This window comes from Hyperoodon ampullatus, assembly GCF_949752795.1.
Source record: "Hyperoodon ampullatus genome assembly, chromosome: 11".
In the NCBI taxonomy this organism is placed as follows: Eukaryota; Metazoa; Chordata; class Mammalia; order Artiodactyla; family Ziphiidae; genus Hyperoodon; species Hyperoodon ampullatus.
This window is the reverse complement of record NC_136924.1, coordinates 72,752,034-72,779,406: the sequence shown is the minus strand read 5'-3', so window position 1 is coordinate 72,779,406 and position 27,373 is coordinate 72,752,034. Positions and strand designations below refer to the sequence as shown.

General features: G+C 37.3%; 1 protein-coding gene across 1 annotated transcript in view; it reads left to right on the top strand.

The window, feature by feature from the left end:
* Positions 1-27,373, top strand: part of PTPRR (protein tyrosine phosphatase receptor type R) — a gene marked incomplete at its 3' end in the record, with an annotated part of 278,404 nt that overhangs the window by 141,309 nt on the left and 109,722 nt on the right. Inside the window, exons 3-4 of the mRNA XM_079715195.1 lie at positions 18,359-18,472; positions 21,590-21,745. Coding sequence (XP_079571321.1) covers positions 18,359-18,472; positions 21,590-21,745 — 270 coding nt within the window. The remainder of the gene's footprint in view (positions 1-18,358; positions 18,473-21,589; positions 21,746-27,373) is intronic.

Sequence of the window (27,373 nt, the reverse complement as noted above, 5' to 3'; positions counted from 1 at the left end):
TCTTTATCTTTAATTTTTGCCATGTTAATTACAATGTGTCTTGGTGTGGACCTCTTTGGGTTGATCTTGTTTTGAACTCTCAGTGCTTCTTGGGCCTGGATGTTGGTTTCCTTTCCAAGGCAAGGGAAATTTTCAGCTACTGTCTTCAGATATGTTCTCTGCCCCTTTATCTCTCTCTTCTCCTTCTGGGACCCCTATAAAATGTGAATGTTAGTATACTTGATGTTGTCCCACAGATCTCTTAAACTGTTCGCATTTTTTTTTTACTTTTTTTCTTTTTTCTGTACAGCTTGAGTGATTTCATTTCCTGATTTGTACCTCTGTATCATCTAATCTACTGTTAATTCCTTCTAGTGTATTTTTTATTTCAGTTACTGTATTTTTCAGCTCTGTTTAGTTCTTCTTTATATTTTCTAACTCTTTATTAAACTTCTCACTGCGTTCATCCATTCTTCTCCTGAATTCATTGAACATCTTTATGATCATTACCTTGAACTCTTTATCCGGTCGATTGCTTATCTCCACTTTACTTAGTTTTCCTTTTGGGGTTTTATCTTGTTCCTTCGTTTGGAACATATTCCTCTATTGCTTCATTTTGCCTAATTCTCTGTGTTTATTTCTATATATTAGGTAAAGCAGTTATATTTCCTGATCTTGGATGAGTGGCTTTATGTAGGAGATGTCCTATGGGGTCCAGCAGTGCAATCCATTGTGGTCATCAGAACTATATGTTCTCGGCGTGCCCCCTGTGTTGTCTGCATGGGCCCTTCTGCTGTGGCAGGGCAACTACTGTGGGCACACTGGTAGTTGATGCTAGCTCCCAGCCTGATTGGTTGCCAGGCCCTGCCTTGTGCAGAGGCTGCTGGTCACTGGTGGGTGGTGTTGGTCACAGAGCAGCTGGCCATGGGCCTGGATCTTGAAGTTGGTATTGGCCTGCTGGTGGGCAGGGACAGGGCCTGGGGGAGGTACTGGGGCCGGTGTTAGCCAGCTGATGGGTCAGCTGGGTCCCAGTGTAGCTGGCTGCAGAGCTGTGGAGGTCCTGGAGCTGGTGTTGACCTGCTGGTGGTTGGAGCCAGTCCTGGGCCCTCTGGTGGACAAGGTAGGGTCCTGGGACAACTGGGGGACTGAAAGGGACCCAAGGCAACTGGCCTGGTGGGTGTGGCTGTGTTCCTATGTGGCCAGCTCCTTGGCCTGGGGGCTGCCAGAACTGGTGCCAACCAGCTGGTGGGTGGGGCCAGAACCCCTCCCTATAATAAGCTATAGGGAGGATTCCAAAATGGTGCTTGCCAGCATGTGTCCTTGTGGTGGAATGAGCTCCCCAAAATGGCTTCCACCAGCATCTATCCTGCAGAGTGAGTCCCTGTTGCTTCCCACCTCTCCAGGAGGCTCTCCAAGATTAGCAGGTAGGTCTGACCCAGGCTTCTTTCAAATTACTGCTTCTGTCCTGGGTCTCAGAGTGTGTGAGATTTTGTGTGTGCCCTGTAAGAATGGTGTCTCTGTTTCCTACAACCCTCTAGCTGCCTTGAAAGCAAGCCCCATCAGTGTTCAAATCCAAGTATTTTGGGGTTTGTCTCCCCAGTGCAAGAACCCCAAGCTAGAGAGCCTGATGTGGGGCTTGGACCCCTCGATCCTTTAGGAGAGCCTCTGAAATTGTGATTTTTCTTCCTTTTGTGGGTCACTTCCCTGGGGGTATTGGTCCATATCGCATCTCTACCTTTCCTACCCATCTCGTTGTGTTTCCTTTATATCTTTAGATGTAGAAGATCTTTTCTGCTGGAAAAGAGTCTTCAGTCTGGAGTGGTTTAGGAAGATCCTGACGTGATCCAATTTATGGTTTAAAATTACTTTGGCTTTGCACAGAAAATCAACTCTAGAAGTCAGAATGGAAACAAGGAGACTGGTTAGGAGGCTATTGCCATAGCCCTAGTGAGAGATGATAGGAGTTAGGGTGGTAATGGTGGAGGTGGTGAGAAGTGGTCTTCTGAATATTGTTCAATTGGATTTACCAATTGTAAGGCACGAGAGAAAGAAAGGAGACAAAAATAACACCTGTTTTTCTTAGCAAGTAAGATTGAAGTCACCAGTTGTGAAGAGGAAGAAAATTGAAGGAGGAACAGATTTGGGGTGGAGGTGGGTAGGGTAGGAATCAAGAGCTCAGTGTCAACAAGATCAAGTTAACCATCTAAGTGGATATGTCAGGTATGCAACTGGTATACAAGACTTGAGTTCTGAGGGTGAGGTCCTGGTTAATTTTACTGTGGTTTAGAAGAAAAAGAAGACATGAAGAATTAGGACTGAGCCCTCCAGTATAGAGAGGTCAGGAATATGAAGGTGTAGCATCCTGGAAGCCAGGTGAGGAAAGAACATCAGGGAAGAAGAACAAATTATCTGTGTTGAAGGCTGCTCATAGGTCAAGCAAGATGGAGATTGATAATTGACCACTGGATTCAGCAATCCTGGTTTAATATAGCAGGAGCCAATATAGGGAGAAGGGAGGTGGAATAGAGGAACTGGAAGACGTGAATACGGACAACTCTTTTTAGACCTTTGTTTGAAAGGAGAATAATGAAAAGCAGTGATAGCTGGACAAGGAGATCTTTCAGTTTGACTTTTGTTTTAATATAAGAAATATTGTAGCACATTTGAAAGCAGATTAGAAAGACATGATAGAGAGGGTGAGCTAATGATGCAGGAAAGAGAGAGAGAGTTATACAATAATTACCTGCCATTGATGTACCATAATATGTTTATCTGCTTGCACCAATGTTCATTTAATTTGCTTCTGATTTTTTACTATAATACTGCAAAGAAAATCTTTGTCTATTTAATTTTTTATTCATTGAAATCATTTCCTTAAGATAAATATTCAGGCGGGGAATTACTGGATCAAAGATCATGCACATTTTTAAGACTCTTGACAGTACCCTATTGCCTTAAAAAATAAATTTCCCATGCCTCCCATAATGTATAAATGATTAACTTTTATTCCAACCTTGCTAGTGTTATGTCATATATCTTGGTGGCCATAGTTTATGGAATCCCTATACTGTTTCAACTACGCTTTTTCTAACAGACTGATAACTCCTTAAAGATGGAGATCATATCTTGAAATTATCTTCATTCTCTCCTATTTTTTAAACCAAATATTTCACTAATAATAATTACAATAATCATTTATCTGAAATCCCTCTGTGTTAAAGCATAATGGTGTGCATATGGTGTAATGTGGACAAAATTATCAATTATGGAATCAGACCAACCTGTATTTGAACACCACATTCATTACTTGGGTTTTGCCTAAATCACTTTAATTTCCCTATCAATTAATAGATTAATGATAATGCCTGCTCTCTAAGTCCTGGTGAGGGTTGAAATGAGATATCTGTAAAGTCCTTAGCACAGAGTAGGAAATTTTGGAGGAAATAGTGAAACTTTTAGAAGAACTTTATCATGAAAATATCTTATGAACATATATATTTTTTTAAAAGAAAAAAAAAAACTCTTCGTGCAACTCACCTTGTCGATAGCCCATAGAGTACTCATATTATAGTTCTGCTAATGGCCATGAAAAAAAAATCATGCATTTCAATTCTTATAAACTGTTGAAACAGCAAGCACCTGGGGTACCTCTTGGGACTGCACAGGCTGCTACAGTAGGCCTGGGATCAGCAATGTCTCTAGAAATAGTACCAGGGAGTTACCTCCAGGTGACTAAATGAGGCTTCATCTCAGCACATGAGCGTAGAAAGCTTTACGATTAGTCCAGCTTGCTAAGGTGAAGAAATAACAAAAGGAGAGCAAATGGAAGTTGAACTCACCACAACATCCAGTCAATTTCCAAACAGGTAAGAGAATCTTTCATGACATTAACGGTGCTAGGTTAAGAGGGTGAATATTGAGATTTCTGTCTGTATCTGTTCCTGCGCACGTATGAGTCAGCAGAGAATCTTTGTGATATCCAGGGAAAAAGCTTTAGCCTCAAAGTTTGAAATTAAAATTAAATGCTATGCAATTATTCAATATCTCTGCACAGTAAAGACCTTACCACCATCACAAGAAGTTTCTTATAAAAAATTTTGTATCCATCCTAAAGAGAATAGAATTACAAATACCTTCACTTGGACAGAACCGAAAATTTTCATAAAAGGTATTGAGTGGAGCAGCTATTTCCTTGGCTTTGCTTGGTGTAGTCCCTACACTGACACTAGGAAAAAGTTCCCTTGCATTTAAGATAACTAGAAAAGGAAAGGGGAGCTAACAGTGGGCTTAGTCACTAAATCCAAACTTTCTATCATACTGCATCTTGGGGACCCTGCCTTTGCACGTAGACTTCACTAAAAGACTAGTCAGTATCTTCCATTGTAATCGTATGTGGGGGACCAATGAATGAAAGTGCGGGACAGGAGACATCCCCCGTCTAATTCCCAACCGGGGACCTCAGCTTTGTTGTTTTCTACTGGTAAACCAAGACCCTTATTATTAAAGCTTGGCTGTCCTCATAAGAATTAGGGCTCTCATTAAAAATTATGTGTGAATTCATTAGTTAATCTGTACAGAAAGTGCTATCCTCAGATGAAAAGCCTCACAAAGTACTATTTAGTTCACTTAAGTTTATTTCAAAAAATATGTATTGAGTTCCCACTGTGTTTTAGGTATTGTATGAAGTTCTGGGTGGCGCAGTGGTTGAGAGTCCACCTACGATGCAGGGGACACGGGCTCGTGCCCCGGTCTGGGAAGATCCCACATGCCACGGAGCGGCTGGGCCCGTGTGCGTCCGGAGCCTGTGCTCCACAACGGGAGAGGCCACAACAGTGAGAGGCCCACGTACCACAAAAAAAAATAAAAATTAAAAAATTAAAATAAATTAAGAATTTAGTTTGAGTGTTTAAAGATAATATAGTGGTTCTGCTGTTGGTACAAAATTATGGATTATGGGCTTCCCTGGTGGCGCAGTGGTTGAGAGTCCGCCTGCCGATGCAGGGGACACGGGTTCGTGCCCCGGTCTGGGAAGATCCCACATGCCGTGGAGCGGCTGGGCCCGTGAGCCATGGCTGCTGAGCCTGCGCATCCGGAGCCTGTGCTCCGCAACGGGAGAGGCCACAACAGTGAGAGGCCCGCGTACTGCAAAAAAAAAAAAAAAAAAAAAAAAAGTGCATCTGGTGTTTCCATCCATCTTAATCATAAAATTGGATTAACTTCCTGCCTGATTCAATGTTGCAGAAAACAATCAAGATGCCCCAAATGTATCATTTGATTCAAGAAGTCAATCTCTATTTGCCACAAAATATAGCACTGTCAGGTTTTTGTGTTTTTTTTTTTTTTTTTTGTATGTCTCTAGTGTGAAACATGAGGAGATAATAATGCCAAATGATGGCTTGGCAATAATTTCGAAGAGGGGTTTAAGGTTTAGCAGCAAGATTTTAGATTAAAGAGAAATAAAAGTTTTAGTGATTTTCTTTTAATGTCTTTTTAATATGAAAAGGACTAACCTGTTTAAATCTGTCATTTAATAGAAATTAAAGCCTTAAAGAAGATGTGGCTTCTTAATTTTGTACACCAAAATATCTTTCCCTACAGTTTCCACAGTCTTAAATTTATTTTTTAAATTGCTGGTGTGAATTATTCAGTTGATAATTGATGCTAGATTGTGTTATATGATATTAGCCATTTCTATATTTAGCTGTAACAAGGAGGAATAAGATTCATATAGTCTCCTTTGTTTTTCTGATCAATCCATGTACTTTTGTTTAACAATTTAACAATTAGCTCAGAGATATAGCAATCCTAATAAATACCATGACCCCAATTATGCTGAAAGGAAAAAAAAGAGTATTACTGGGAAGATCGAGAAGTAATAACAGGATGAAATTGGCACAGTCATGCTGTGTATTAATGTTATGCTGCAGACAACCTCACTCAGAATCTTTATTTTCCAGAAATGAGATGGTTCTCGGAGTGCTAATCACAAAAATAACACATTGTGGAAAATTATACACTTATTATTTTGCCATCTCATTCTGCAGATGAAAAAACCACAAGAACATTGACTAAAACTTATTCCACGTTCTCTCTATTCATTTTTAGTTATGCAGAAAATGGTTAATTCCCACCGTGACAGAAAAATCAAGATTACCGAGAATAAAACTTGAAAGGACACTAAATCATAGAGTTTTTATTTGCATCCCCAAACACATGCCAATAAACCTCATTTTATTTTACCATGTTTCTTGGGGAATTGGGTGGTTCACCAGCAGAGTGAAAAACAGAATCCTATTACAGTCATTGAAGTGAAACATAAACTACTTCATGAAGGGAATGGAAATGAAAGTAAATTTATAACGTCCTTCCAGGGATGTTAGACTCCAAACCACCCTTTTGATCAGACTGATGTCTGAGAGCCTGTGTGGTCTCCCTGCCACTTCACAGTCCAAGATTTTGCATGTGAAAAAGTTGAAGTTCCCGAAAGAATATATTCCTGTTGATTGAATGCAAGCCCATGAAAATAAAAGTGAGCCATCTCCCTACTTTACCCACATCTGGAATAAAGTACCCAGTAGCCTGTAACGATTGATAATTTCTTCATCTTTTTAAAGTAGTATTTATATACTTGGTGGCTTGGGACAGTATCACTTTCTGACTATGAAGCAAAGTGCTTGAAGAGCTGAAGGATTATTATTTTGCCCTGGGACGTCTATTTCCAAGCATCCCTAAATGCCACTTAGAAGTCAGTTTGGTCTCAATTCTTACTGGATACGATAGTCAAATGTCTCCTCCGTCCTTTCAGAAAAGCTGCATGAATGGAGTGGTCACAGCTGTGGTGATTAGAATTTTGTCATCCTGACAGGGCTGGTTGTAGAAACCTGAATTTATCTAACCTTGTTTTGCAGGCAACATTTGCCTGAGCTTTGGGCTTTTGTCCAGAGAGTTTCTGCCTGATCTCAATTCCAGCCATTTTCCACTCAAGCTTTTGGTTACTGTGTCTGCCCCAGCATGAGAGATGCTGAAGTAAGGGGAGAGTAACAATTTAGAGGAGACCAAAAGAGAACACAGGAATAAGAATAATGGAGAAGAAATAATATTCAGTACATAATCAGGGGAGACGAATGTGGAAATTTCTGTTGACTTGAACATATAATAATGAGACTTGAAAACTCTGTTAAAAGCCAGTAACCTGCTATTATATTTGTTTACTGTACTCAGGATAATATCTATTTGTGGATAAATCATGATTTTCTCCTGTCTCCAAAGAACTTTATATTATACCTCTGTTTTCCTCTATTTCATCCATAGATATGTTTTTTAAAATATTTATTTTATTAAATCTCTTTATTAAAATATTTTTATAAGGGTAAATGGACACAAAATCACAAAGTATAGGAATGATAGTATCATAAAAGTACATAAAGTGTTATTTTCTAATTTTTGGAAGCCTTATCTCCTCCATTGAATTTGTACTTGGAAAAGTCAAGACCTTAACCATTTCATGATTTTTTAAAATAGCTAATTATAAGGATGGGGGTTTACTCCAAATTATATAGAATTTAAGGTTTTCAGAACAATGTAAAGAAGTTCTTAACTTAATTGCTAAAGTATAGGAGTCTTTAAAGGCAAAAGAAAAGATTTTCTTACAAGAATGCTATTAGAGGATGTGAAAGGGAACACTAATTAAGAGGTACTATTAAAATAGAAAAGAGAGATTAATGAAATGAAGAAATAAATAGCTTATAAAAAGCTTTTCAAATGAGTAGGATAGGGCTTCTAATCTAAGTCACTATATTTGACTGTTTCAATATTAATATTTAATTTGTAGTAGTAGAGAGAAAAAAAGAAAAGGATGATGAATATGAATTTGATTCAGTAGCTATAAGGAGTCTTCTGTACAATTTGGGATCTGATCTGATGGCTCACACAGCCATGATTAGAAAGGGTGGATGGAGTAGGGAGTAAATGGAGGTAGAGATTCTGGAATCAAAGAACCCTTCTTAAATTGTGCTATTTTAACCTTAAACCTCAGGTATATATTCTTCCAAAAATTATATCACTTTAGGAAAATCAAATTGTTTTGACCATTGCTTTTTCCTCTGACCTAGATTTCCTAGTTGACTTTTGGCTAAAACTCCTTGATTGTTAAATCAGTAAATGTAAGCACCGGAAGTCCAATCAGGCCACTTCTTTGTGTATTAATATTATTACTGTTCCAGGAAATAAGTATAAGACCTTCATTTAATCAACAAAGTTGCAACTCAATGTCCCCTTGTACTGCATATCCAAAGAAGCAGATCATTTAGTTGTTTTTAACATCGATGAAGGATAAATCCATATCTTTAAGCAAAGCTTATGGAACACTTTTTATCTGTCAGTTTTAGCTGTTTTGTGTCTGATAACTTATGTGATCCTCAAAATCCCTGTGAAAGGGATGCAGTTATCATCTCTATTTGACTGACAAAGAAACTGAGGCCCAGGGAGAGTTAGTAATTTGACCAAGGTCACTCAGCCCAGGATAAATCCAAGTCTGTCTTACTAACCCATGCTCTTAACTATTATATTATAGTGTGTCAATGTTTTCTTATTTGGTATTTGCTCACCTACCTGCAACTTCCAAACACACAAACAATTATTTAAAGTCATGTACATTCTCTCTAGCTATTAGAAAACAGAGCAGGCAAAAGCTTTTAAATGTGTGAGATCATAATTCAAGAACCTTCTGAATATCTCCCTTGTCCACTAAGTCTTTCCTTTCTAAATGAGAAATTTAGATACCTTTTCTCACTTACTACCAATATGCATTTAGCTCCTTTATAAATTGTTTTAACTGATAAGCTGATCGATTGCTTTAGCAGGCCATAAATACAACAGAGCCAAGGATGTGAGAAACTCATGAAGTTGGCATTGCAATTGTTTTCAAAACGTCTCAAAATGTTACTCTGACCAAAACTAGTGTCAGCATTTCATGTGTTAAAAGGGGTAGCTCATCACACTGTAAGGATCTTAAAAAGAAAGATTAAGTCACCTGAAGTACTATTGCTATAGTATAAAGCTCAGAGTACCTCCCACCTGAGGGAAAAAGATTTTTCTATCTATTTACCATCTTATCTTTCTCCTCTGTCCTCAGCAAAAATTGATCATGGTGTTCTGCCTGTTTTTTCAGTATACAATCACATCTTAACCCCATCAAAGTCTCAATATACACTAATGACACACTAATTTTATTTTATGAGTATCAAATTGTACTAACCCTAAAAAACCCATTAAATGACCCTGTGGGACAAACGAAAGTCTGTGGAATTGTACCCTAGGCACCCGTATATCCACACAATGGTCCCACACTTTCAAATAAGTTCCAACAAAGACTCACTTGGCCTTCCAGTGGATTGTGGACCACATTTTGAGAATCACTACTTGAAGGCCACCAAGTAGTCCTCATCAACAAATCCAAGAGCCTTTTCTTGGTCTGCATTTTTCTTAACCTTCAGCAGCATCTAGCAGTGTTGACAAACTTTTGCAAATTCTGCTCCTGACTCCACGGCACCATACACCTGATTTTCCTCTAACCCTGCTGCCACGGTAAATATCCATGCTGAAATCAAGGTCAACTAACAAGAAAAGTTTTAGAGCCTTTTTGCCTTTTAGGGGTATGGGCAACAGAGTGCAATGTAACGTCTAACTTTGTGGTACCATGAGTTGATATTTGAGGGGGATAAGAAATAGCATCCCTCTTCTACTGACTGAGGAAGACAGAGGAAGAAGACCAGACCTGGGGAGATAAGAAATATAACTTTATTGCTGATAGAGCTGCTGGAGATGTGACTTAGGAGCATGACAGTATACTTCTATGGCTGCCTCTTCTTCTTAGGTAAATTTACCCACCAGTCACAGGAGTACTGGCCAACTGTGGCCTCACCTGAAGGGACAGAGCCTTTGCAACTTACTTTACTACTTGCAATAAGAATACTAGGTTTTAGTGTCTTTACAGGTAAGAGGACCCCAAAAGGAAAGCACAGAGCTACACATGCCCCAGTATCTCATTCCAAATGCACCAATTAAACAAGTCACTTCCCTCCCCTGAGGAGACAGAGGAGGGAAGGCACCAGGAAAATTACTGTATTTGAGCTGCCACCGCACAGAATAAAACATCAGCGTTGGGGAATAAGTGTTTCCTCCTAACATAATGGAAAGAGAAAAGCCATAAAAATGTGATAGTTATAGCATCACATTAAAATGGATAAATATTTGTATGACTATATATTAGATATATACAGGTATATATAATATATATATGCATTCTACATTATATTACCTACATATCAGGAAAAAACTAACACTAAAAGTACCACAAGCTTTATTTCAGGATGATGGAATAAACCATTATGCATAATATTTATTTCTTTTTCCTAATTCTTTGTAGTTTCTAAATCTTCTATCATGAGCATATTTAATTTTTATAATTAGAAAGATAAATTTTAAAACTCTCAAATTAGTCACAAGAAATAGACACTTACACTGATTAAGTTTGAGTGCCATTTACAACCAATATAGCACACAACTCAGAAAACTTATATTGATTTTGCCTATTAGAAACAAGTTTCAAAGAATTGATTAGATGAAATAAACTGTTTTTTCCCTCCTGAACTGTGTAGTAGTCAAAGTATCAGAGGCATGTTAGTAACAAGCCAAATACAAATTGTGTTAAATCTACTCATGATTTTTGAGTGATTAGGCATTTCAAGTGAACTACTTAACCAAGTATTAATCTCCTCAAGAGCTTATAACCCTGGTTTTGTAACCCTTTCTACCCCTATCATAGAACTCAGATTCTTCCAATTAGAATTTTTGACCCTCAGAAAATGTGGGGCTTAGGTGAGCTGACTCCACGTGCAGTCATAAATCCGAGTATAACTTTACAGTCAGCCCTCCATATCTGAGGTTCTGCATCCTTGTATTCAACCAATCCTTGCACTGGGTAGTGCTGTAGTACATAGTTAGTGTAATAAATCTGTGTATAAATGGACCCACACCGTTCAAACACATGTCATTCACAGGTCAAATGTAGTAGCTACACAATGTTGAGTATGATGATTTATGTATTCCTTCATTTCACAAAGATTTATTAAATACCTACCAAATGCCAGGCATTGTTCCAGGTCCTGTAGATATAACAGAGGACCAGAATGGCAAGTTCCCACACCAATGGAGCTCACATTTTAGTAAAGGGAGATATACAATAAACAAAAAAATAAATAAGAAACTGTCAGGTAGTGATAAATGATATGAGGAAAGTAAAGCAGGGTGATGTGAGAGGGAATGGCCAGGCTGGGAAGGCCTCTCTGAGGAGATGACATTTAAACTGAGAGCTGAAAGATCAGAAGGACCCACCATACAGTGATGTTGAACATCTCTCCAGCAGGCAAGCAGATTCCAAGGCCATGAGGTGGAAATGAGCACAGCTTGTCTGAGGAACTGGAAAAAGGGTGGAGTGGCTTGAGAGAGAGATATGAGATGAAATTCAGAAGGAACAGGAGCCAGATAAAGTAAGGCCCTGTAAGCCGTGTAATTGAATTTAACTCTAAATGTAATAGAAAGTTATTGGAGGATGTTAAAAGAGAAAAGGAGATGAACTCTTTGGAAAAAATAGATTTTAAAATGGATAGAGGAGACCAAGAAACTATAAATGAAAGTCTTGTGTCACTTCCTGTCTGAAACAGTTAAAAGAGGGCATCACAAAGAGTACACTGGCACAACTCAGAAGATAAATGAAGATAATAATAAAACACACATTATAGAATCAAAATCACATTAGAAACAAAAGAATTAGATCAGAGTCTGCTGAAAACATACAAGGACATAGAGCAGACCTGAGAAAATAAGACAATAAGTACATAAAGTGGCTAAAGAGAAAGAATATATAATTGCATAATGTGTCCTTAAAGATGAACCAAAAAATATTTAGGAGAAAAATCATTCAAATATATAATAGGAAAAAATACTTCTGAAATAAGGAATCTGGTATATGTAGACTTCAAGAGCATACTATATTGCAGAAACTGTCAAACCAAGGAAATATCCTGGTGAAGTTTTTTAACTTTAAAGACTCTTGTGAGATTGCAGGCAGAAAAAGCAAGTTATCCCAAAGACAAGCTAGCCTCAGGCCGGGGTATTCTTTGTAACAATTTTCAAAGCCAGAAGGCATTGGAATAATAGCAGCAGAGTTCAAAGGCAAAAAATAAAAACAAAGATTGAATCAAGAATTTAATATTCAGCCAAGTTGTCATTTATTGTCATTTTTTGTTAAAGGCACCGTAAATACATTCTCAAATGCCTCAGGAAACATAGCACTCATGAACCCTGCTTGAAAGAAGCTTTTTGATAATGGCATCCAGCTAAGTAAGAGATACATCAAAATAAAGAATTCAGGAATGGTACACCCTTCTAAAAAAGAGCTGATCATGATCATGACTATTTGAATATGTATCTAATTCTATAGAACTTTAAAAATTATAATTACAGAATATATTCATCAGTGTAAATAATGCTAACATGATCCTAATATTTTAGTGACTTAATGCAATAGGAGTTTATTTTTAACTCATGTTACTGTTTAATGAGTAGTGTTGGGCAGGGCCTCTGCTTCATGCAGTGATTCGGGTCCCAGGCATCTTCCTTTGTATGGGGTCACCATTTTATTACAGTCTTAGGGTCATCCTGGAACCATCCAGCTTGCAGACAGAGGGAAGAGAGAAGAGAGTAGAGAAGACTACCTCAGACTGAAAATATCACTTTACTTTCATTTACACTAATTGGTGAGCACTATTATATGGCTCCACCAAGATATAAATGGGCTAAAGTTCCAGGAGGAGACAATCGGTTTGGTGAGTAGTCTCTGTTATAAAGAATATAATATAAACACCATAAAATATAATAAGACAATAATAATAATATAATTATAAAAACTGGAAAATGATCATGAGAATTGGTGGGAAGAGATGTACATTTTCTCACTTTTCATAACAGCAGTTAATAAATACTTTCTGAAGTTTATATATCAAGAAATAAAGATTTAAATATATTATCATGCAATATTTAACATTATGATTATAGGCACAGGAAGAAAAAAAAATATAGAACAACCAAAAAAACACCAGACCACTTAGCAAAAGACAGAAAACTAAGGAGGTATAAAAACAAATTTTAAAAGATAGCATAACATAAAATAACAAAACACATTTAGATCTGTTAAAATAATAAAAGTCAATGGGATAAGCTAAACTATTAAAAGTAAGAAATTATTAGATGAGACTCAAAACATGATATTCAATAACAGTATATTTTATGAATACAGAAATGCATCTCAGATATATTTAATATATTTAATATATTAATATATTTCACTTATATAATAAGTGAAAAAAGCAACTTATGGAACAACATGTGTAGTTTAATCCTATTTGTATTTAATAATAATAAACATGTATAATAAATGCATATTATTTTACATTCTATATGCATCAAAAATATTTGGAAGAATACACAAGAAATAGTATTGTTTGTTATTGTTTGTTGTTTCTGAGGATTAGAATAAAAGGTTAGGAGAAGACAAGCATGCTTTCATTTTTTTACTATGTATCTTTCTGTACTTTATATTTTTTGAAATAATTATGAATTTTTTATTATAAAAATTTAAACAAAAAATAAGTAAAGTCCAACATAGAACTGAAAGCTGCAAGCAAAGGAAGGGGAAGGAGAGGTCATGGAAATCTGACAGAATGGTGTTTGAGCTGAGTCTCCAAAGAGAAGGAAGAAGGCTAGCCAGTGATCCTCATATGCACTGACCCAATACAAAAAGGATATGGCATGTTTAAGACACCTTAGGTACAGCTGGAGTATAACGTACATGGTGGATGGGGTTGGGAGGTAAGACTGGAAGGACAGGACAATGGCAGTGAACCAAGGAGTTAGGACTTTTCATTAAAAAATGAGATTTCCTCCAAGTATTTTAAGCAGAATAGTGACTTGATTGAGCCAGAATGTTGCACAGGTCCATATGAGGAATGAATTAGAGACCATAGAAGACTGGCAACCCATGAAGATTCTATTGAAATAGTCCAGATAGCCATGATAGTGGCCTGAACAAAGACGGTGGAAATACAGATGAAGAGAAGATGGATTCAACATTCAAGAGATTTTTAGAGGGTAGAATAGACAGAACTTGATAATTAATTGGATGTTATGATGGTAGGGTGAAAGATAAGGTAAAAGAGTGAGTCAACATGATTTCAAAATATGGTACTTCACATTATATGAAATATAGAATTAGAAGTAAATTTGATTGTAGATGAGCAGAGGGAAAAAGATAAGTTCAGTTTGGGTAATACCGAGTTTGAGGCATAAGTGGAACATTCAGGTGGAGGGAAGCAGATGTAGGACTCTGAGAAAGGTGGGAACATGAAATATGGAAATAAAAATCATTAGTACATAAGTAATAGTAGAGGACAGCACAGAGAGTTATAAGAAGGGATTGGGTGATGGTGTAAAATGCCTCCAATAGGTCAGGGCTTTCTTCTTTGTTCAGAGACAGAGAAATTTTTGCTTTTATTCCTGGGAATCACTTGACAATCCAACTGCTGGCCATAAAGGGGAGACCCCTTGCCAAGAATGAAGTTAGAGATCCCGAGTAGCAATGAGCACACGTTAAAGTTAGAAGGAGATGAGTGGATTCCTCCTGACTGGCTTGGTCCTGAAGGAAGCTGGGTTTGATTGTTGCTGTTGGGAATTGAGACTGGACTTCTTTGAGGGGCTTTGAGGACATATTTTTGGCCTTCCTCTCCCTAATGGGGCCACTGGGTGTGATCTTGACTCTTACTGGGGGTGATCAGATGACAGACCAGGCTACCTTATAGCATCAAGAGGTAACTAACATTTGAAACCTGACCCCCTCTCAGGCAAAAATAATTCAACCATCCTTTAAATATAAATAGCTAAAAGCCAATCACATACTTAAAGTTTAAACATAATGCTGGTGCCTAAATTCGAGTACTACATTTTAATCAGTTTCCTCAAACTGATTTATATCTAAGGCTCATAGGCTTCAACTACTTTAGTGGACTGTTTGGTGACCAAAGAAAGAAAGTCCTATTACACAGTGGTATTTCCTTTGTGGGATGAAGCAGAAGTGGGTGAGGGGACATGGGCCCCAGATAAAAGGAACTGACTCAGGAATCTCTTTACAAGGCAGAGGTCCAATAATTTTAAATACAGATGGAGTCTGAAATCTTTGAATTTTCATTATGTTTAATTTTTTCTGTGTGTTTATATATTTGTAATATCAATACAAATACTCAACTGTTTTTGGATAGTAATTCTATTTGCATTATTCATTACTGTGAAGTGGCTTAGCATTTACCTTTGGAAAGAGCATTATAATCCCTTTTAAAGTTAAAAATTTCAGTCATTTGTATGTTAAATAATAGAAATGACCAAATGGGTTTAGAATAAGACTAAAGTATATCTTGTACTGTTATATGGTAATTTTGAAGTTGTGACACTGTCATTGCCATGGAAATTTATATTCTATCATAGTTGTTATGATCTCAACTAATAGGATGAGAAGAAGCTATGTATTTCTAGCATCTATCCAGGAGGAAGGTGGTAACATATATCCTCTTATTATAGGAAGTTATATTTATTTTATTTTCTCTGAAATAAAATTCTCATTTTGTCTAGGACCCTTTCTTTTTCTCAAATTGTGATCATACATAGTGTCTGGCATGTATTAGGCCCTCAAATACGTATTTTTTTGTTTGTACTGTATTTTAACATCACTATTTTATGGTGAATAGTCAGAAATACATGTATGTACTCTGGAATCAATCCAGCTTTTCACAGGCAAGCAGAGAACTGAGGCAAATTATTCAAATGTTTGATGCAATGAACCAGATGATGGCAGTTTTAAACTAATTATTTCAACGCACTTCTTCATTTTAGTGAGGGAGTCTAAATTTCTGTTTTAAATGCAGTTTTACCTTCTTGAAAAGTTGCCATTTTGAGTGATTTTAAATCTTGAGTTCCCATTCCACTTCCATACACCATTTCGCCCTAAGGAAGTTAGACTTTAATACTGTTTCCACAGTTACAAGCTTCGTTAATCATGGCCCTGGGAACTGAATTCTCAAGTGTGTGCACAACCCCCTTGACTCTCAGTTCCCAGCGTAGACCATTGGCTGCAAATCCTGCCCGTGGGAATCAAGGGCTGTGCCTGCCTGCTCACCCTGCCTGACAAACACTGCTGGTGAGCCAGAAGTCAATGGTTCCTCATCAGTGTTTGCAGGAACCAAGGAACCCATCTCTGCAAAGAAACTCCAATCTCTTGGCAATTTCCACAGGCTTACAGAGCTGAAAGTAAGCTGTTGCAAGGAAACCTCTGTTTCTCAGAGCCACCAGGTGGATTTAGTTTTTCTAATCTCTTGGATTTTCCATAAAGCATGTTTCCATAAAACATAAATCATGCTTAAAAGTATAATGTTTTTCTCATTACTGCATTTCCATATCCTACTCATCCTTCAGGATTGAGCTCAAGTCTTACCTTCTGCATTAAAATGTGTTTTTATATAATGGAAACATTTTTAGACTATAGAAAAGTACAGAGGATAATATAGCAAACAACTGTGAACCATTAGATGACTTTTATTTAATAAAAAAATTATTACTGATGGTGTTAATGTAACTTTTCTACCTACTCCCAGCGTTAATTCTCCCTTTGCCCTCCCAGGAGCAAGTTGTACCTTATAGTTGGGGTGTTGGGTAGAATTTTCAATAGCTCTTCTCTTTTGTGGATCTCAATTTTTTGCCAGGAGTCCAGTTCCAGCTGCCTAACATGACCAAGCTCTATGGCCCCTGCCCCTATGCAAGTATTAAAAGATCCTAAGGTACAATAGCAGTCTAGAGCTTTAGCTGGGTCTGCCATTTTGACTGGGAACCATTACACCTCTTTTGACCTCCCCAACTCCCTCTGATTCCTGTAGCAATAAGTATTTGGTCCAGTTTCCAATCACTTATTTTGTACCAACTTTATGTATAGAGGATTTATTATTTCTTAACAAAACTATAAATTATTGGAACAGTATTATTCTTCTTCTACAGCATACTGGGAGAAGGTCCTCTTAGAGTTCTTACACTATAGTAGATTATACTTGTAAGCCAATCTCTTTATCATAGAAGTGTGTACATAGAAGTGTGCCTCACTTTATAGAAAAAAATGATATTGCAGACATCCAACAGTTACTGATAACCTACTATGGTCAAGTTAGCGAATTAAGCATTATAAAATAAGAAATGCATATAAAGGTTTGGTTTCCCCACCTTGTAAAGTATCTATTTCAAGTGATTATGGTGTATTTTTGAAAATACATAGTTAACTAGTTTATCTTGTAAATGTAATAATAGCACCCATGGCTTAAATTAAGGATGTAGTATTAATTGCATAACTTGATTTATATTTTAGGAATTTTAAAATATTTACTTGTCCTTTTCCAAAACAACCTGAAGATTAAGAGTGTTTGCCCAAGCAATGGAATAAGAATTGTTTACCTTAGATTTAATCATCAGTTCCATTGACTTCTTTACCAGAGTTGGAAAATGCATTATTGCAGCTCATTCTTTTGCCTTGCACTGGCAGCAAAATCACTATGTAGAGGAACTGCCAAGTCTGGTGTTATGGAACTTACGCAGCATCTTCCTCTCTGTGACTGTGTGTGAACACAAATTAAAGATGTCCTCTGGCTTGGATTACTGAAATATACTTGGCTGCATATTACATTCTGTCATCTGGACTTAAACCAAAATAAACCAACACACATTTCAGTGAAATTCTTTATGAATTGATCATTCATATGATTCTTGATTATAACTAGACAAATTGCATTGTTATACAATATACCATCTTCTTAAGTAAGACCATTTAAAATTTCACATAGGGCTTCCCTGGTGGCGCAGTGGTTGAGAGTCCGCCTGCCGATGCAGGGGAAATGGGTTCGTGCCCCGGTCTGGGAAGATCCCACATGCCGCAGAGCGGCTGGGCCCGTGAGCCATGGCCGCTGGGCCTGTGCATCCGGAGCCTGTGCTCCGCAACGGGAGAGGCCACAACGGTGAGAGGCCCACATACCGAAAAATAAAAAAAATAAAAATAATAATAAATAAAATTTCACATAAAATGTCCCTATAATTTTTTTATCTCCATTAAAAATGCAATAAATCACCATGAGTGTGAATTTCTCAAAGTCACAGGAATTGTTGTGGTCAGTCATCCGTCAGGAACTGAATGTCCAAAATCAAAGATTTACTATAATTTGAATTTTTTATTTTCCAGACACTGCAAATGGATGTAAATAGGCTGAACATAACCTTGCTTCGGATATTCCGCCAAGGAGTGGCCGCGGCTTTAGGACTCTTACCCCAGCAAGTGCACATCAATCGCCTCATTGTAAGATGCCAACATTTCGCATTCCCAGATTACAAGCTTTGATCTTTATTGCAGGGCTCAAGAATAATGAACAATAATAAGGAACACCCATGCTATAGTTTTATGGTCCATGAGCCAAATCTGGCATAACACCTGTTTCTGTAAAGAAAGTTTTATTGTAACAAACCACACCTATCTGTTTACATATTGTCTAAGGCTTCTTTCACACTACAATGGCAGAGTTGAGTAGTTGCAACAGATTGTCTGTCTAAATTAAAAGCTAAAATACTTGCTATCTGGCCCATTACAGAAAAAGTTTGTCAACCTTCTCGTAGTTCAAGACTAGCTATCCTGGTAGGTATGAATAGAAGGGCCCAAAATACTTGTCTCACCGACCGGATACTACTCCCAAAATATTCTCCCTAAGACGGAAACCTTCTGTATCAGGTAAGGCACTGTCTCCAGACAGCATCTGTTAAAATCCCTTCAAGCATATCAGGATGAGGGACTTCCCTGGTGGCGCAGTGGTTAAGAATCTGCCTGCCAATGCAGGGGACATGGGCTCAATCCCTTGTCCAGGAAGATCCCCACATGCCGCGGAGCAACTGAGCCCGTGCACCACAACTACTGAGCCTGCGCTCTAGAGCCCACGAGCCACAACTACTGAAGCCCGTGTGCCTAGAGCCCGTGCTCCGCAGCAAGAGAAGCCACCGCAATGAGAAGCTTGCGCACCGCAAAAAGGAGTAGTCCCCGCTCGCCGCAACTAGAGAAAGCCCGCGCAGCAACGAAGACCCAACGCAGCCAAAAATAAATAAATAAATAACTTTAAATATATATATATATATATATATATATATATATATATATATATATATATATATATATATATATATCAGGATGAAGGATAGTGAACACATAGGCAGAGGATTTTGAATAAAGAATAAAGAACCATGCTTAAGGACAGCAGTCCAAGTACAATGCAAGAATAGCCTTGAAAAAGTCGAGAGAAAACTTGGATGGGTATCTGAGGTGGGGATGAAGGAAGCCCAAAGGACCTTTTGTATAAGGCTCACTTTAGACCGATCTATCACCCACATCCTTTCTTTCCCCCTTCTCCTCGGTGTTTAGGGACCTTGATATCATTCAACTACATGTTCCCATCTGCACTTGAAGGTGGGTGTAAGCAAAGACAAAGAAAGGCAAATTCAAATCTTATGACTTTCTCTTTGTAAAAAGCTAATTATCTGAGGTTCCTGTGAAAAAGGACTTTAGAATCATTTTACAGTTTTAAAATTGTTCTTAATTTCCCCTGCATTAGAAACTTAAGCAAGGACTTCTTGTTCTCCTTGCCTTAAATCCTTACGCTCCTGCTTGAGTTCAGTTTTATACTGCATCAACACCTGCGTTTCCCACTATGGAGAAGAATTTGCTTTTATTTTGGTTTAGAATTTTTGTTTCTTTTCATTTTTTTTCTGTGTGGAGGGTGAATTGTTTTCATCCCCATAATAACTTTTGTTCTGTGAGTCAACTATTTTCTGGGACTAAATAAGCTTTAAAAAAAACCAAGTTTTTAACGCACTAGCATAGAAGAAGAAATACAGCATTTCCCATTACCATGAAAGAGTGAAATAGGTTATTTATATCCAGAGTGTACCTTGCTCAAGTGAGAAGTGTGGTATTATAGATGTCTTAGATCTAGATCTAGATTATATATATATATATATATATATATATATATATATATATATACTCAGATATCTTAGATATACTTTTACGTATATAGATTTAAAGAGTGTAATAGCTCTTTGAAAGGATAAAAGAGGGATTTGCCACACCCAGAGAGGGATATGCATATCCTCAGAGAATGTTAGTAGCATTTATGCATGTCTATTTCTAAGAGTAGTTCTTATAATAGTTTAAGTTATGATGATACCTGAGGCAGCAGAGTACGGTGATTCAGAGTGTGTGCTTTGGAGACAGACACAAAATTCTACTCCATTTCCAGCTTGGCCAGGTCCCAGCTCTATGACCTAAGACAAGCTACTTAATGTTCCTTCATTTACAAAATGAAATAACTTAATACCTCTGTCCTGGAGATAACAGATTTAAGGCACATGGGAGCATGACAAGCCCAAAACAAGTGCTCTCTTCCTACTATTGTTGTTATTAGGTCATAAACTATTTAAATTATTATAAACATGTTTCACATCAGTATTATGCAATATTTAGTCATTGTCTGTTGTTCACTGCAAACACAGAAACATTTTTCCTGGATGACTCGTAGTACTCCATTTTATACGTGGCTGAACTTCTGATAAATTGCATTAAAAGAAAACTTTCTAAAAAAAAAAAAAGAAAGAAAATTTTCTAGCAGGAGGAAACCCCATGTATCAAAAAGAAAAGACTAACAACAATTTTCTTTTATAAGTGCTTTGTATAAGTTGTCAAAGAGAATCTATCAAAGGCAGTGTCATTTTTGTGTAGTGTTTGTTTTTTATGGGTATGTGGTATATCAGCCATTTAAGGTAAGAAATCCTCTCTCTCTGTTTCAGGTAATGAGGTCAAACTAATAGGAAAGTAACATGATATCATTGCATAACATTGTTTCTACCAAACAATAGATCTTAAAAGTATGACATATTTAAGGTGAAGAACAGGATCAGGGAAGCAACTTCAAAGACAGCATCACCTTCCTTAGTCCAGCCTTCAATTAATACAAGTTATAAAAATATATATATATGGGGTGGTGATGTCTAATAATTGTACGGTTAAATCAGGTTTTACTTAATTCATTTAATTGATTTTAAAATGCTTCTTTAAACACAATTACTCGGGAAACATCTGAGCAATATATCTCAAAAATTACAATACCGAATGGAAAATAAACCAGCATCGAACAAAATATAAAATTACAAAGCTAGAGGTGTCAACTAATTGAAAGAAGGCCATTTGAAGATTTCGGGCTTTGGGCTGCTAATATTAAGTGTACCAGGAATACCTAATAAAGGTGATCTCCAAGATGTCTTTTAGGATTCTAAAGCTCTGATTTTCTTTAATGTTTCTAGAAGAAAGGCAAAAATATTTCCCAAAGTTGTTTAAAATGTCTATTAACATATACAAATAATCTGCTTTTACTAGGGAAAGAAGAACAGTGTTGAACTATTTGTGTCTCCCATAAACCGAAAAGCAGGAATTTCTGAGGCTCTGCCATCTGAGGAAGTGCTGCGTTCACTTAATATCAATGTTTTGCATCAAAGTTTATCCCAGTTTGGAATTACAGAAGTCTCCCCTGAGGTAGGCTGTTTCATGGAATATTTCATTTAAAAATTTGCACAGTTAGCATGACATGACCCAATACTAGGAGGCTTTGAGATGAAAGCTGTTTATCGTGTGTTATTTGATAATATAAAAATCTCCCTAAGGGTCAAAATTCTCTGATTTCACATTGTATGTTTCTTCCTTAAGGAAGTTCATTTTCATGTCAAAGTTTCACTTTTTGACACTTTCTTCTCCAATCTTTATGGCCTTATAATTTATTTTGACTTATCCAACAAATTGTCCAGAAGAAAAGTTGTTCAGGTATATTTGTCAATTGATTACTTTTATTGAATTTTACTGAATTTTGGGTGTCCCCAAAAACACCCTCAAATCTTTCCTCCTCAACAGGTTTACTCCTCATTGTCTTCATTGTCAAAATGGTCCCTTTTTTCCACTACCTTGGGATTAATTTGAAATCTGATTTTTCTTTTGCTGAGGAACCCAGTCTTAAGAACTATGAATATCTCCTTCATAGTGCTTTCTAAATTCGGCACTTTTCAGATTTCCCCCACCACTCCAATACTCTCATTCCTGAATAAATCCAGTCTCTTTTTTACTTCACTTACTCCATCCCACTCCAAACTTGCTAGAATGAACATCATCCCAAACATATGTAATTAAATTCACAGAATCAGGGCTTCCCTGGTGGCGCAGTGGTTGAGAGTCCGCCTGCCGATGCATGGGACATGGGTTCGTGCCCCGGTCTGGGAGGATCCCACGTGCCGCGGAGCGGCTGGGCCCGTGAGCCATGGCCGCTGAGCCTGCACGTCCGGAGCCTGTGCTCCGCAACGGGAGGGGCCACAACAGTGAGAGGCCCGCGTACCGCAAAAAAAAAAAAAAAAAAAAAAAAAATTCACAGAATCAAAGAATTAGACCTTGAGGGAACACATGCGAACATTTTAAAGATACAGAAAGTAAGGCCCGTAGAAATTAAGTGATTTCATCAAGGTGACAAAGCAAATGAGGTATAAAGCAATATTTAAAATCTAGACACCTTATTCCTAGTCTATTTCCCTTTGCAGTAAAGTGCACTGCCTCTCATTACAGCAAATGCCGCAGGTATGGTATAAAAAGCTTTGGTACAAGATTGAGCTTGAATCCCACAGCCAGCACTTAAAATGTGTGTGACCTTGGGTGATTTAATCTCTGTGAGATTAAGTCTGTCTTTACATAGTATCAACCTCTCTGAGCCTCAGTTTCTTCATATCCTAAATGAGTATAGAAAAAGAAAGGAAGGAAGGAAGGAAAAAAGTAAGGGAGGGATGGAGGGAGGGAGGAAGAAAGGAAGGAAGGAAGGAGAAAAAGAAGGAAGGGAGGAAGGAAAAGAAAAGAAAAGGAAAGGAAAAATGGGTAGAGTCCTTATCTTATAAACCTGAAATATGAGTAAAATTTTTAAATTTAAAAAAATACATGGAAATCTTCACAAAGAGTAGGCACTGAACAAATGTAATTTGACTGCAGAATGAAAATGTATTTCATCATTGAACCACGACTGTAATAACAACCTCCAACTGGTCTTCCTACATTTAGTGTTGCTTCCCTCCCTGCTCTCTCTGCTGCCAACCCCAGCTCACACACGCACGTGCACATGCACACATGCACACATGCACACAGTGTTTTCTTTCTTGCCACCAGAGTAATCTTTCTAAAAGCAAATCTGGCCATGCCCTCCTAACGTCATGACTCTTCTTTGGCTTCCTAAATCCTGTAGAATCAAGTCTGGATATCTTAATATGGTATATGGTTCTTTGTGTGCTGAGTTTATCATTGTTGAACAACACTCTCTTAGTTTATGCTTCAGCCATTCCAAACTTAATAGACACCAGGACACCCCACACCATTTCTTCCCTCCATGCCTCTGTGTACGTTGGTCCATCTGTGCACCTTTCATGTTTCAGGATCAGTCTACTGTATAGTGAAGCCTTCCCTTGTACCTCCACAGATGTGGGCGCTGGCTTTGTGTTCTCATTGAGCTTAGTACAAAAACCCCTTACCAGACATTGGCCATCATGTCCATCTCTGCACTGTCATTCCTTGAGAGCATTTCATTTCATTTTATCTGTGTCTTCAGTGCCTTCATTCAGGGCCTGGCATACATTAGGCATACAAATAGCCAACTGCTGGGCTAGGTGGTGTCCAAAGTCAGAAAAATAAATGAATAAGCAAACAAATACACAAACAAATAAAATAAGATTTTTGCTTTCAATGAGTCCTAATAAGGCAACAAGAGACAAGCAGATAGGGAAAATACAGGGCTATGATAACATAACCGCACTGTGCCATGGGAGTTTTGAGAAAGAAGAGGTCACTTCATGCTTCAGAGAGACCAGGAGAAAGGTCAACATGAGCTTAAACACCCAGACCCCTCCCCAGCCCTCCCTGCATGTGACTCTGAAGGGGCTCCCTTTTGTACAACAAACCAAACTCCATGCCCATAGTTCAAGCCCCTCACAGACTGACTTGCACACATCTTGCTCTGGACAAGTCTTCTTTAAAATTTAAAAAGGCCATTAGATTAATTTATTCTGCTTCCCATAAGCTTTCAGTGAATAATATAAGCATTTCATCCTGTTGCTTTATTCTGAGTTTAAATGCCATTCTGAAGGCTTTAGGAATATGACAGCTTAGTGAGTCATCCAGATTTGCGGACCAAGAGAAGCTCACCATACCAAAAAATTAATTAAACTCAAGTATTTGGGGGTCCTCCAACACACCTCAGACTGGTGAAGGCAAGGAGCTTAGCCTGAATGCCTGTCACAGAACTATTAGCCCTCAATAGACCACAGGTCTGTATTGCATTTGAATAATGAAAGTGTATTTGATGATCAAAATACGATATTTTCTTATAAAATTATGGGAATCTAAAAATCTAGGAAATCTAGAATCTAGAAACTATTATATTACAGGAGACTGGGAAGTATCTTAATTGGATATAAGGAGCATTTCATCAGGGACTGGTGTATTGTTTGAGCGTTTTGTTCTGGCACTTCTAGAATGGGCCCAGCGGCACCCTCTGATCGGAAGCTCTAACTGCAGACAGGAGAGAGCCATCTGCAGTGTGCACAGGCCCGCAGAAGGAGCTTCAGGCACATACAGTCCAAGAGGCGCTGCAAAAGCATTTGTTGATAGTTGTTTAAGCTGATAGGTATTCTGTGAGTTTTCCCACTTCTTTATTCATCATTTGTGGTAAATGTGTAATAACAGCTTATGCTTCAACCCATTCTTTCACATTTCTATCCCCAAATTATAGCTCTGTTATGGTAACATGTTTATTACCAGAACAAAAAAAGGAATATTGGTATTTTGAGTTTTCATCCTTTACATGGATTACAGAACATGGTGAATGCTGTCTCAAAGCATCTCTTCCTACACTTTTATTAATTACTTTCAGGGAAGGGTGTGTTTTTTGTCGTTGCCACTTCTTTATTTGCTTGATTTTATTTAAATCAGAAACGACTCTTGGGAAACAAAGACAATTACCAAATAGAGATTTCCTTTTGCTTATTCATCTATTTTTATTTCAAATTTAAGTTTCTTGAGAGACAACGGCATTATTTCTTTTATATATTTATATATGGTACCTGGAACATTGGAGGACCTCAAATATTATTTTATAATAAGATGCTCCTAAAAATTAAAAACCAGACTTCCTCTTGCCTAATAAGTTAAATCTCAGGGAAATAAAATTAAAGCATTGTTTTAGTTTCTATTTTTAGATGTTTTTACAAAATTAAATGTCTATTGAAGCAGTACATTCTGCAATGATAGTGAAAAAAATGTTTTACAATTTTGTTGTTGTTGAGTTGCAAATTACCACAGTTTCGCAGGTCTTATGTTTCAAAGGAGAAAGTTACCTTCTTTAAATAACAGGACAATGTACTGACTGATACTTTCATGGCATGTTTACAAAGAGAAAAAAATCATACCAAATAAATATAAATCATAATCCACGAGTTTAGTGATTGTTCCTTTAAACATTAGCCATCAGTCTAAAGAATTATATAGTCCTAGCCATACAGTGCCGAGGAGGAATGCAATCAATGTTAACATGGGTCAGATCTCTCAGACTGAATTGTTTACCTTGGTCATGATACAGTGGAAGTTTGGCATTTATCTAACAAAACCATATTGTTGTAGAATACAACTCACTTATCTGCCTAAATCAATTAATTAACCAGCTAATTTATAACATTTCCACTTTATTCTTATTCTGTGTGCTCCATCTCTCTAAAGAGATGTAGCTCTGAAAGTCTCTGTATCATCTCTCTCAGCATTTGGGGTCAGAATTGGTTTTAAAAAAAGAAAAGAAAAGAAAACTATAGTACATCAAATTATTAAACAGGATATAGAGAAGCCATTGCTATCAGTACCAGAAACTGCCCAAATTTTATACAATCAAACAAAACAAAACCCAGCAGCTTCTTTCACTGTCACAAAGCTAAAGGGAAAGTGATATTGTTGTGACATAAGATGTTAAGATGATACAGCGCATTGGTTTGACCCAGCCATGGAGCCTCTGAATTATTGAACCCTCAGTCCCCTGTCAAAATGTAAAAGGCATCACATTAACCTTATACAAAGGTTATATTGGAGATCCTTGTGAATTACAATCTTATGACTTGTGGGATCTTAACTACAAACTTTTCCATTTATTACCCTGCCCTTATCAAGGTTTTTAGATCTCTGTACAAATATAGTAGTGCTCAGCAGGGCTAGCATGACTCAGAAGGAAATCTATTTACCAAGAAAGTGCAGTGGCTAAGTTCTAGGAGTTCTAAACATGTGTCTTTCTAACTGGCGGCGGGGGATGGAGGGGTGGGAGGTTAATTCCTCCATCATTACTGCTTTGGTTAAAAGAGAAAACAAAATAGATTTGTCTTAAGCAGAAAGGAACCTGTTGGTATTCCAGGAGGTGTGGAACTATAGTAGGAAAACAAGAAATGAACCAAATCAGGTTAGGAACACAAAATCTCTTTCCACCCACCTAACCACTTCTTTTTTAATCCAAATTTTACATGAACTAAAGCTCAGATACTCACACTTAAATTTGACAAATTTATGCTGCCTACTTGAAGGCTTAAGTGGTTTGCTTTTATAGCAAGCAATAGATGCTATTTATTTGCCTGCAAAAAAACTCATTTCCATATTATACTTGATTTCTACAAGAGTTTTCTATTAGTTTCCAGCTATGTGCACAGAAACATTGGAATAAAATATGATCTGACTAAGGTCAATGAGTAAAAGACACGTTGTCACTTGAACCCAAGATTTCCTTTTCAGGACATATTGGTTTCTACTCCTTTCATCAAGAAAGTATTTTCAGATTCTCCATCAACTTACCATTTATGTATTTTAAAAACATGCATAAATCATTTCTTGCATCTATAAATGTGTCTATGTCTTAAAGAAGGCAAGATATTACAGTGAGCATATCTATATTTTACAAGCAAAGGAAATGGAAACTCAACTACTTCAAGCAATAGAAGTCTTCCTCACATAGTTATTGTAACCACAATTGAACTCAAAGATCCTTTCCATTCTTTTTTGTTCAACTCCCCACCAAGACTCGCTTGAGTTTCAGGATAAAAGTTTTCATAAAATATT